The 12,852-nt window shown below is 39.7% G+C and overlaps 1 protein-coding gene across 1 annotated transcript in view; it reads left to right on the top strand.

Annotated features, from left to right (window-relative positions):
- The window catches only part of ubxn6 (UBX domain protein 6), a 37,297-nt gene that overhangs the window by 17,640 nt on the left and 6,805 nt on the right, over positions 1–12,852 (top strand). Inside the window, exons 8-10 of the mRNA XM_042056196.1 lie at positions 7,080–7,299; positions 7,464–7,594; positions 12,677–12,825. Coding sequence (XP_041912130.1) covers positions 7,080–7,299; positions 7,464–7,594; positions 12,677–12,825 — 500 coding nt within the window. The remainder of the gene's footprint in view (positions 1–7,079; positions 7,300–7,463; positions 7,595–12,676; positions 12,826–12,852) is intronic.

Below are 12,852 nucleotides of genomic sequence, written 5' to 3'. Positions count from 1 at the left end.
GAACCGTGGCACTGAGGATGAAGAATCTTTTATAGTATGTTGGTCTCAAGGGCCCACATTATCAAGGGCCGCTCATAATCACTCATTTGTGATTTGCACCACCCTCCCCCCCGGTAAAAAATGAAAATGCAATATTATTCTGCTTTAATCGCCCCTATCTTCAGTTAAGATGTTCAGAACTGCACCAAATTTTATGTGTATGATTGACCTGGCATTCTCCGGGGATATGCCAAGTTTCGTAGAATTTCATCCATGGGGGGGTCTAAAAAAATTAGGTTATGTGTACATTTAGTGACTGTACACTCATTGGCCTGTAAATGGCGGTGCACACATATACACATGCACACACACAGGCACCCACATACTATCGGTATTAGAACGGCCGATACATAATTACAAATTCAGTAGGATTAAAAGAAAGCCAAAATAAATATTCATCATCATCATCATGGCTGCATTTTCAGTATTGGCGAGAAGTAGTCGTTTGTCCACTAGATGGCGCATCGTTGCAGTGAGACGTAATTTTGTTGGAAGTTAAAAGTGGGTTGGAAAAAACAATGGACGCTTCATACAAGGACTGTAATTTACCGCAGCGAACATCTAATAAGGATAGGACGATGTTCACATGAAGTGTAATTCCCATTTCTTCTTGAAGCCGAAATAAATCTGAGGATGTTTATCGGACATGCTTGGTTTTTACTGCAGGTACGTTAATCTTATAATATCAATAAGGACCTAGGTAATGTTAACGTTAGCGTTGGTTGAGTGATGGAGGCATTTGATTGATTGCATTTGTAGAAAACTATAAATGCGGTTATACCAAGCAAATGTATAGCAGCACTGTTTGTATCTTTCGACTGTCATTTATTGCACGTGCTACAAAATCATTCTGTGCAATGGAAGATTTACCAACGTTACACCGGTCTGATACAGTTTTGCCTATACATGCGTGAGACTGAGACGCCTGTTTATTTTGTTTTAAGTGCGTGCAGGGTGTGAGAGGGGAATCGATGTGCTTTGATTACAGCTTGGTAGTTGTAGTCTGTGAAATTAAAAAGCACGTGTGTGTGAAGTATCCAAACAATGACACCTTCATTTCATTATGGCTGCTTTAGCAAAACACCTTAAGCTACTGTGTAGTGGGTCCCATTTAGAAGTGGCTACTTCATTCGCGCTTTCCTTGACTCATGGAGCTGCGTGAATGTTATTACAACTTTTCGCCATGATATGACAGTTTAAGTCCGCTTGATACTGTAAGGCGTAAGCCATTGGTTTCCAAAGGAGATTTTATTTGTGTCGCCAGCATAGCCTATTGACAATTTATGTTGTAAATAGGCCTACCTTATAAGCCTACCTGTAGCTTAGGGAAGCTAACAGCTTTCTATTAGGATCTAGTTTGTTAGTTACCGTTTTGTCATAACTCCCTGATGCATTTTTGCATTTAGAATAGCCAGAGCGTGTATATCTCAATCGGAAAAGTAAACAATATCGGGTGCCTATGGACTAGGCTGGGTGAACCCAGCCTGATCTGCCCGCTATTTATTTTTTGATTTTTTAAAAGATTGAGCTTGGTCTGATGAAAGCCAGACTAGCCATGGACCTCAGTTAAACAATGCAAGGGAACATGAATCAGCCTATATTTGCACTAACAATAACGGACAAAAGCTCTTCAACTTTGGCCCGTTAAAATGTGTATGAACAGTCTAGCGACGCATTTCATCAAGGCCCATTTGGACATGTCAGTTATTTTCACCACTGGTTAGATGTAAAACAGCATTTCGTTTCAGACTAGGCTACTGTTACTTAATTTGTGCATTGACAATAAAGTATTACATGAACTAAAGATGACTAAAATCTTATGTAGAAGAAGAAACATTCACAAAAAATCCATCCATCCAAAAATGACCTTTGTTTTTGATAGCTGTTGAAAACGGCATGGAACTGACAGAGATGTTTTTGTTTATAAATACATAAAAAAAAAAAATTAAAAAAAAAATAACATTATGCTGATACCTTTTGCTTTTCCCAAATACAATGTAGCCTACAGGTGTAAGTGACCTTTCATCAATCCAGTTGGAATGGATGAACTGTGATGAACTGCCCTACTTGTGATTGTTTAGAGATTTTAAAGGTTTTATAACAATGCTACATCTTCTTTGGCTATTCTACAATCTATTCACCTTTTCAGCACCAGTAGGCTACTTTCTGTGCAGCCGCACACACACACTCAGGCATGCCAAACAAGCATACACAAAAGTTTCAAGAGTGGGGGATGGAGTAAAATATGGAGACAAATTGAAGTGTGATTTATTTTCGCGGAATGGATGTACAGGACTGAGCGGCGGTCATATTTTGTACCGCTATGCGGTACATCTAGTTAATCTTATATCAAGATAAAAAAACTAGTTGGTATTGTTTTCAGTATAAAGAGACTTACCTAGCGCTTTTTTGTGAAATCATTTGACTTAATTTAAAAGAAATTTGACTTATTTTAAGACATCTCATCTTGAAAACAAGCAAATTTGCCAGTGCGTTAAGCAAATTTGTCCTAAAAACAAGCAAATTTGTCTGCCAGTGCGTTGAGCAAGTTTGTCTTGATAAGACTCCTTAAAATAAGTTAAAGTCTTCTTAAATTAAGTCAAAATGATCTTTTGAGAGGGCGCTAGGTAAGTCTTTTCATACTAAAAACAATCTTTTTAATCTTAATATAAGATCAATAACACTTGGTTAGAATTCATTTTTTGCAGTGTAGCGCCACCATCTGGCCAAAAAGTGTATCAGAAATGTTCTTTGCTTAAAATGAATAATCTGAAATTTCTCAGGTTAATATATATTATGGATATGATGACACACAATGGGCCTGCCTTGCATTGCGCCTCCACCTGGCCAAGCAAATAAATGTGCCAGAAAATAACATGCAAAAACAAATAGTACACACATCAAATATGTACATTTTACAACTGCACCACATCGGTGCTTTGTTGGATTCTGAAATGTCACAGGTTGCGGCCCGCAGGTGCTCGGGCCCGCCATTGCCGCTTGCGGCTATATTTTTTAATGATTTTAAATAACCCATTTTTTTCAGGATTTGTTTTTTTTTTCTCGTCATGTTTTTTTAACCATAGGGCCTAGGATGACGAAAAAAAAATGTGTAAGCTGGTCTTAAGGGGCCATGTCAACCTATCTCATATCCACTCATCCGTGCAGTCTGCATGAAATTTGTTGAGTAGGATCATCAAGTTTCGTGGAATTCCGTTCATGGTGCCAAATCGGCCTGTAGATGGCCGTACACAGTTTTCTGTGAATATCTCAAGAACTGTAGGGCCTAGGACAGGGGTCGGCAACCTTTTTTGCCTGGAGAGCCACTTTTACCAAATGTATAATTTTTTTAATCTCAGAAGAGCCACATAAAGACAGTTACAAGAAAAAGTTTGGATATTTAACGTACAGTTACTTTCATTCAACAGAGGATTTTTAAATACATTTTCTAGTTTTAATGTGCAAGTAACTTGAAATGTAAAGTGGAATGACAGAAGTATGGGCCTTAAAGGCCCATTCACACCAAGAAACTTCACCTCACTGAATATGAGCCAGCCAGACTCCAAGGCCATCACCAAATCTAATCTCTGGTAGGCCTAATGTTCAATTTCGCCAATGATATGTCAACGAAAATTGAGTGTTGTGTTGTTAGCTATGATGTTACACATTGTATTATATTACCCATAACATATGACTATGTAACTATTCTGTAAAAACATTGTAGCCAAACACACTGCATAACCGAAAGTTACAACAGCTACTTTCCCATTTCAGCCTTGTGTTTGCGCTCGCAAGCTGGGGTTGCTGACGTTTCCTTTTTGACATTTTCCTTATCTAGCCTAGCCTATCAGCATGCGCACACATCAACAATAACAATTAAAGTGTTCTCGTTGACTGAAATGGAGGGAAATCGGTGATTTTGTTTGATTTTGACATGGCAACGAACTGCGAATGTAACAATATTGTGCAGGCTACGGTTACGGAGTCAAGTGAGGTGGAAAGTTCAAGGCCTAAAATAAAATACATTTTAATAAATACACATTAATTATTTTCAAGAGCTGAGCCGCATCAGAGGGATCAAAGAGCCGCATGCGGCTCCGGAGCCGTGGGTTGCCGACCTCTGGCCTAGGATGACCAAATTATTTTGGTATGTTGGTCTACAGGGGCCATGTCAACACATCCCATTTCCACTCATTTTAGGTATAGCACCACGTAGTTAAAAATGAAAAGGCAAAAACAAAGCATTGTAATCGCAGCTTTTTTTGGCTGACCAGTTCAAAACTGCACGAAATTTGAAGGATAGGATCATTATGACACCATCTGAATGAATGCCAAGTTTCGTGGAATTCCGTTCATGGGGGGGGGGGGGCGCGCGCTATCAGCTACACACACACACACACACACACACACACATGCATGCACACACACCAGGCTTGTGCAAAATCCGAATTTTAGAATGGATCTCCATTCAATTCACAAATTGGAATTTGAATTGAATTGGCTCCGCCCCGCAGGAAGTTGAATTTGAATTTGAATTGGAATGACAGGAAGTGGAATTAAATTCATGGCAATTCAAAGCAATTCCACAGTCACACAACAAGAAGAATGTGTTGAATCTCACATGCATTCAGTTTTGGGAAAGTTACTTTGCACTGTAAAATCGAATAGGTATTCTTACTTAAAATGTTTAGTTAGTATAACTCAGTTTTTGTCTTTTGTTGATTATGTTGATTTTGCTTTTTGAGATTACTTGGCTAAAAGGAGTAATTTAATGTTGAGGTGGAAAAGTGAACATGATCATTTAAATCAAGTAAACTATACTTGAATTGCTTAAGTTTTGCTACACTGTGAAGTTAGTTAGTTAGTTAACCTTACTTAACCTGTTAGTTAACCTTAGTTTAAAAAAACATGCAAACTGATTGCCTTGAAGCCTGACAGACTAATCTGGAAAAGGAATTCCAAATTGTGCAAACAAATGCTTACTTTGTGTAGTACACTTACACTAATGAGAATTCCTATTGAACCTAACTTGGTCATTACAAGTAAAGTATATTGTGTGTTTATTAAACACAAGGTGTGCTAACTGATGTTACATTTCCCACAATGCATTTCCAGAATGCCACTGCCCTGGCCCACATATTTGTAAAGATATCACATATTAATCCTTACTGAAATTCAATCTTAAATTACAATAAAGTGACAGTGACACTAACGGTTGTATTTACTGTTGGTGTGACTATCCAAAACACTCTAATGCTGTGGGTAGACCATCAGCAACATGTTACATTTGTATATTGTTTTACTACACTCTGAAAGCACTGCACAATGAAGGGGAGACTTCACTATGTACCACCAATATGTGGCACACACCTGGGTTTGTCCAGCGGTACAGGGAACCCCCTCATCTTTTCACAGTGACTCAGGACTTTGTTTTACCACTGCATTCAAAGGCCTGATTTCTGCAGTTCAGTGTATCCATGATGTTATGAAGGCATTTGGGTTGATATTAATATCCAGAGAGAAGAGTGCCATTTAATGGACAGCCACTAACACCACCATTTCTAGCAGCAATTAAGTTTGCAAGGAGATCACCCATAAAAATCCTAATCAAGCTCACATTTAGCCTCAGTAACTTAGCAGAGACAGAATACCTGTATGTATGGTTTATAGCTACAGATCAGTGTCTGTCAGCACTAGTTCTACGCACACGATTAGTCTGTTTTGGATAGTCATTGATGGGGTGATGTATCAATATAAATCACATATAAATTACACAACAACAGTATATATACAGTATATAGCCTTTAGTGTCACTGTCACTTTGTTATTGTAACTTAAGATTGAATTTCAGTAAAGATTAATATGTGATCCCTTTAACAATATGTAGGCCAGGTCTGTGGCATTCTGGAAAAGCATTTTTGTCATATCAGTTAGCTGAATTGTGACATTAGTTAGCACAACTTCAATACACCTGTTGTGTTTAATAAACATACAGTATACTTTACTTGTAGTTGCAATGACCAAGTTAGTTGAAATAGCAATTCTGTGTACTGTAAGTGCACTACACTAAGTGAGCGTTTGTTTGCACAACTTGACAATACAGACAAATCTGGAATGGGAATTGCAAAGACGATCAGTTTGCATGCTTTTCAAAACTAACAGGTTAGGTTATAAACTAATTTTACAGTGTAGCACAAACTTCAGCAAATCAAGTATAGTTTACTTGTTTGTGTACTTTTCTACCTCGAAATGAAGTAACACTCATTTTACGGAAGTAATCTCAACAAAAGACAAAACCTGAATTCTACTTACTAGAACATTTTAAGTAAGTAAAAATATTGTTTTACAGTGTGTACATGTAATTTGTTACTATTTTAAGTTACAAGTTGTGTGTTTTAATGCAATCAAATCTGACATGTACTGTGAAGCTTCATTGTTAAACACTACCCTTAAATTGTGTATATAAATTTCTTCGAATTTCATTGAATTTCAATTCTACTTCCTTTAATTCAAATTCGAATTGTAATTCTACATCCTGTTTTTGACCTCAATTCAAATTCAAGAATTGAATTGGAATTTAGGAGTCATTCTCAATTCAATTCTGAATTGTGCACAAGCCTGACACACACACATAAACACGCCTACATGCACACACGCATAAAAACACACACGCATGCAGGCAAGCAGGCGCACGCACGCACACACACATACACACACATACACACACACAGAAGCACACATATACACAAAAACAAACACACACTATGCACACACTCATTTACATACACAAAAGTAGAGGATGGAGTAGGAGATGGAGAGAAATTGACAAGAGTGATTTTATTTTTGTGGAGAGAATGTGCGGCTGGGCGGTGGTCATATTTTGATGACTGTGTATTGGCAAAATAGTTAAGAAAATGTAGATTCCTTTTTTGTGGAAGGGTACCAACGAATTTGTTCACGTCTGTCCGTTAAGTGTTTACTTCGTACCGTTAAGTTATTGCGGCATTATGATTTAGTAATAAAATGTCCTGCCTCAACAGACACCAGTGAGGAGTTCTGGTTGCTGGCAGAGCAGGATGACGGCTCCCTGGAGCAGATTAAGAAGAGGAGGGACCAGCTAAAGAAAGCAGAGCCAGTCAGGGCACGTCTAGATCGTCAGACACAAGCTTTCAGACCATCTCCTAATGCAACACACTTTGATCTCCCTTCAGATTTTTATAATCTAACAGCAGAGGAGCTTAAAAGGGAGCAACATCTTAAGTAAGCCTGAGTCTGTAGCTGGATGGATAGTTCCTTTCTGAATGGCATGGCCACTCATTTCTTCATTTAAAATGATAAATGCACAAATATGAGATCTTGAGTTAATGGTGGTATACAAATGATTATGTATGGTTATGGTAACATATGGTTATGTTTGTGTTTAGGAGCGAAATTGTGGAGAGGAATGCAATGTTGAGAACAAAAGCGATGCGTGAAAAAGAGGAACAGAGAGAAAGAAGGAAATACAACTATGCTCTGTTGAGAGTGAGGCTGCCAGATGGAATTCTCCTACAAGGTAACAATTCCAACTCCGAGGCAGTGGTCTATTGACGCACTAGGCTGTATGTCACACAACAAATGTGAACTGTTAATTGGCTTATCTAGTAATTTCTGTTATTTCTTGATTACCTTTAAATATTTCAGACATTTTCACAGATGAGTTCACCACACAAATGTGAGACTGCCCTGTTCAAGTTAGACCACAGGAGGACAAGCAGTAACAAAACTTACAATTATCACAATAAAATGTTTAATTTCATATTATATTGATACTGATTGATAATGTAATGGTTAAAAGGTTGAATTTACCCATTTTATTTAGAATATAACCACCTTACTTTAAAGGTATCCAATGCAGATTAGGGTTATTGCTTTAAAAAGTAATTGGGCAAATACTGTAGCCAAGACCAGCAAGACTACAGAAAATTGTCAAGCTCTAGGAAGAAATGAAAAAGCCGGAATAGCTGGAAAAGTTCAAATGATCAAGATATGATACTGAGCCCTGGAGGGGACATGAAAAAAAAAAAAAACGAAGGTTAAAAAAAGGTATGTACTGGGGACAAGCACTGACTAGGTTTGCGAGATCTTGAGTTTGTTTTTGCGAGATCTTGAGTTTCTTTTGCGAGATCTTGACTTTCTTTTGCGAGATATTGAGTTTGTTTTGCGAGATCTCGAGTTTCTTTTGCGAGATATTGACTTTCTTTTGCGAGATCTCAAGTTTCTTTTGCGAGATCTTGAGTTTGTTTTGTGAGATCTCGCAAATCCATCAATGCATATGAGAACCACTAGAAACGTTCCGTAGAGCTTTAGCCACTGAAATTAGGTTGCAGTTCCTTATTTTGCCAGCATGAGGCGAACAAGAGCAAAAAAAACGGGCTGCACACATAAATGCAGGCCAGGCTGCGATGTTCGTGTCGGTGAAATCACTGAAAGAGATCTCAGAAGTGATACTGCTTTCGTTACATTTGTTAGTGGTAGTTCAAATGGGTGGCCATACAAGCATTAATCATAGGCATGTCATATTTATGACATAAAAGTGGAATTTATTGAACGCATTTGATCACAGCTGACAAATTACGCAGAAACATTTTCAACTGGAGCAAAACAATGCATGAATGTAACTTTGGCAGATGAAACACAATTGAGACAATAGATTGACCATATTAGACAACTTCAAAGCCTTATACAAGGATACAAGGAAGTTTATTGTCACATGCATATAGTTACTGGATGTAAGAAATGCAGTGAAATTATGTCTGGTGTCAGCCTATTTGTGCATTTATGGGGGGGGGGGTAAAAAGTGCAGTAGAAGAGGGGTTTAGTAGATTAAGTGGCAAGGGCTGCATAAGACAGGTGGGGGAGGATTGGGATTGGGGGGGGGGGGGGCACCAACAAGGAGCATCCAAGAGCAACAGGGGCAAGGAAAAACTCCCTTACTAAGGAAGAAACCTTGGGCAGATCCACGGCTCAAGGGGCTAACCCAACTGCCAGGGGTCTTGATGTGTGTGTTGGGGGGGGATGACAAGGGAGATGGGATAGTGTGCTGTGTATGTGGGGAGAGGGCAGTGTGCAATATGTCATGAAATAATGTGCTGTGTATTGGGGGGGGCAGTGACTGCAAGTATGGTGAAGGGACTTACTATTGCAAGCAGAGTACTGTATGTATGATGTATGTGAGTGATGACAGTGAAGATGTGTGTGTGGGTGGGAGGGGAGTGGAGCAGTGACTGTGTGTGTGTGTGTGTGTGGGTAGGTGGGGGCAGTGTGCTGTAAGTATGTAGAGGATGTGTGTTGGAGAAGATCCTGAAGACAATGTGCTGTCTATGTAGGGAGGGGGGGGGCAGTGTGCAGCAAGTAGAGGAGGCTTACTGTAGCAAGCAGTGTGCTGTATGTATGTGAGGTGATGACAGTGATGATGTAAGTGTTTTTGTGTGTGTGTTGGGGTTGGGGGGGGGGCAGAAAGGCTAGGCAATCAAGGACATGGGTAGATAAATGGAGGAGAAATCAAAAATAATAATAAAAAGTTCTATGGAGATGTGCAAAAGTTGGAGAAAGTCAGATGTGTGTGTGTGTGTGTGTGTTTTGACGTTGATGAAAGAAAATAAATAAAAGGTCTGTAGCATAGGGAGAGGGATGTAAAAGTGCTAAAAGTCATGTAGGTGTGTGTGTGTGTGTGTGTGTGTGGGGGGGGGGGGGGGGGGGGGTCATGAGTGCTGAGGAGTGAATGAGTGCAAAGTCAGTATAGTGTGAGTTCAGAGTTCGGATGGCCTGGGGATAAAAACTTCTCCTGAGTCTCTCAGTTCTGGCTTTGTGACTACATAGGCGTCTTCTTGATTTCAGCGGTAGGAATAATCCATTGTTAGGATGAGAAGAGTCCTTCAGAATCTTTTGGGCTCTTAGGAGTACTCTTCTGGAATAGATATCTTGTAGAGCAGGGAGTTGAGTTCTTATAGTACGTTCAGCTGAGCGCACTACTCTCTGCAGAGTACTACAATCTCTGACTGTGGAGTTCCCATACCAGGTGATGATGCTACCAGTTAGAACACTCTCAACCGCTGAAGTGTAGAAGGCCTTCATGATGGATGCAGAAACTTTGAATTTCCTTAGCTGATGAAGGAAGTAGTCGTTGTCTGGACTTCTTCAGAACATATTGAGTGTTAACAGTCCATGTTAAGTCTTCAGTAATGTGGACACCAAGGTATTTAAAACTTGTGACTCTCTCTACAGGTTGCCCGCTGGTCATTAGTGGGGTGTAACTGTAGTTCTGCTGCTGCCTTCTATAATCCACTACCATTTCCTTGGTTTTATTGACATTCAGTGTCAATCTGTTAGATTGACACCACTGTGCCACCTCATCAACCTGATCCAAGTAGAGCTGTTCATTGTTGTTACTAATCAGGCCCAAGATCACTGTGTCATCTGCAAACTTGATGATGGAGGTATGACTACTGTTGGCTTTGCAGTCATGTGTGTAGATGTTGTACAGCAGTGGACTCAAAACACAGCCTTGGGGAGCACCAGTGCTGATGGTTAATGTGTCAGATGTCAGACCCCCCACTCTAACCACTTGTGAACGGTTGGTGAGAAAGTCAAATATCCAGTGACAGGGTGGTGTTCAGTCCTAAGGCCTTCATCTTTGTGACCAAGGTGAGAGGTACTATCATGTTGAATGCTGAACTAAAGTCAATGAACAGCATCCTCACATAATTCCCATTCCCCTCCTCCAGGTGAGTTAAGGTGGTGTGCATGAGGTTTGAGATGGCATCCTCTGTAGACCTCTTGGCTCTGTAAGCAAATTGGAGGGGGTCGAAGGAGGCAGGGAGGAATGAGCAGATAATGTTTTTCACAAGCTTATCCTAGGCATGTGACATTCATGACATGAAAAGTGGAACTTATTGAACAAACATTTTAAACTTGCGCAAAACTGCATGAACCCAGCATCGGTGCGTCGCATAAATTAAAACACAAATTGAAGCAACAGCTTGACCATCGGACAATCCTACTGGAAAGCCTTTCCATAAGCATGCAACGTTTATGACATAAAAAGTGGAATACGAACGCATTTCATCACACCTGACAATTACGGAGCTGCCGGCTGTTCGCAATTTGACTGATTCTTGAGCTCTCAGCGCAGTGTTGACTTGTGCGTCTTTTTTAGATGGTGAACGTAAAAGAAGGAAAGCCATCTAATTGGACGGGCAAAACTGACAAGTAGTCGGGCCTTGGCCCGTGTAGGCCCGGCCGTGGCTACGCGTATGCTTGGTAGGCTAAACTAGTGTAAAAATGTCTAAACAAATTTGGTAGCCAGAAAAAAAGAACATGAACAGAGGAGAGAAAATACAAAAAAGGAGGGAGAGAACGCAAAGAAGGTAGGCCTATGGTTCTTGGCTTCACGTTCGGGCAGCAGACGAGTTCGAGGATACGGTAGGACAATGAGGACATTAATACAGTAGCCCGCTGTGGCATGGCCGCTTGCAATTGTATGGTTGATCTATCTTATTTTAACTAATTGATCTGAATTGGTTGATGTTTCAACCTACTCACAGGTGAGCCTGTGCTGCGTGCGTATACCTAGGCCATATGGCTGTCGCGGTCGTGGGCCGTGTGTTGCTCCCCGGCACAGAATAACATAGGACCGGCCCTGTCTAAAATCAAAAGACTATGTGCGTGTGTAGTAACATTAACTTCTGGTCTTGACTCACTGCAAAATGCAGCAGCTTGTTCACTGCACTGGAGAATCCAGCTAAACCAGATCTCGCAAAAACAAACTGAAGATCTCGCAAACCTAGTCAGTGTTTGTCCCCAGTACATACCTTTTCTTAGTTTTTTTTTTTAACATTCGTTTTTTTTTTTATATGTCACCTCCCGGGCTCTGTAATATGAAAATGTGTATGGACTTAATTGATTCTTGATTGATTGATCAATTTTTGATGGATGGATTGATTGATTGATTCTCATCGTATGAATCCCGCCCCATACCGGATAGGCTTTTATGATTGGATCTAGTATCTAGTTTGAAGGCTAGAAAATATCAAACTAAAATTTCATATGTTCAAAACTATCAAATATTTTATTGTTCAAATTCTTATTGCTATTGATGAATTGTTTCGTGGTACATATCGCTATTGTTTCAATGCCAAGGCCTAGTTTAGTTTCAATTCAACTTATACTTGGCAATTAATAATCATTAGACAATTTCTACTGGCAGAATTTGGTCTTTAGATGCCATCTGATGGCATTTTTGTGTTGGTGTGTGTGTTTGACACAAACGGAGAGAGACAGAGAGACCTAATGTTATGTTTACAGTAACCAGGGCTTATTCTTGACAGTCTTTTTCAAATACTTTTCATAAATAAAGTAGCTCTTCCCTTGTCCATGTCCTCTTTCAAACAAACATAATCAACTAAACTAGCATCTCCTCTTCCTATCAAAGCTATAAAATGGACAGTCCCAGGATTTTATTTACACACCTGTTCCTACTATTAGGCCTAAGCATTGATGAAAGTGCAAAGAAATGATCATCATTTTGGAAAAAGTGTAGAAATGGTGTTGTGAATATATACAAGACATTTTGGTAAAATTTCTATTATATTTTTAGGTACTTTCTTGGCCCGAGAAAGGGTTTCTGCACTTTACCAGTTTGTGCGGGAGTCGTTGGTTGATGACTGGCAGCCATTTGAGCTGATGGCTCCAGGAGGACAGAAACTTAATGAAGATGAGGACATGGCACTCAATGAGTGTAGTTTGGTAAGAAAACAAAGCATTCATACAACA

This window comes from Alosa sapidissima, chromosome 12 (assembly GCF_018492685.1).
Source record: "Alosa sapidissima isolate fAloSap1 chromosome 12, fAloSap1.pri, whole genome shotgun sequence".
Taxonomy (NCBI): Eukaryota; Metazoa; Chordata; class Actinopteri; order Clupeiformes; family Clupeidae; genus Alosa; species Alosa sapidissima.
This window is presented reverse-complemented; position numbering and strand designations above follow the sequence as displayed.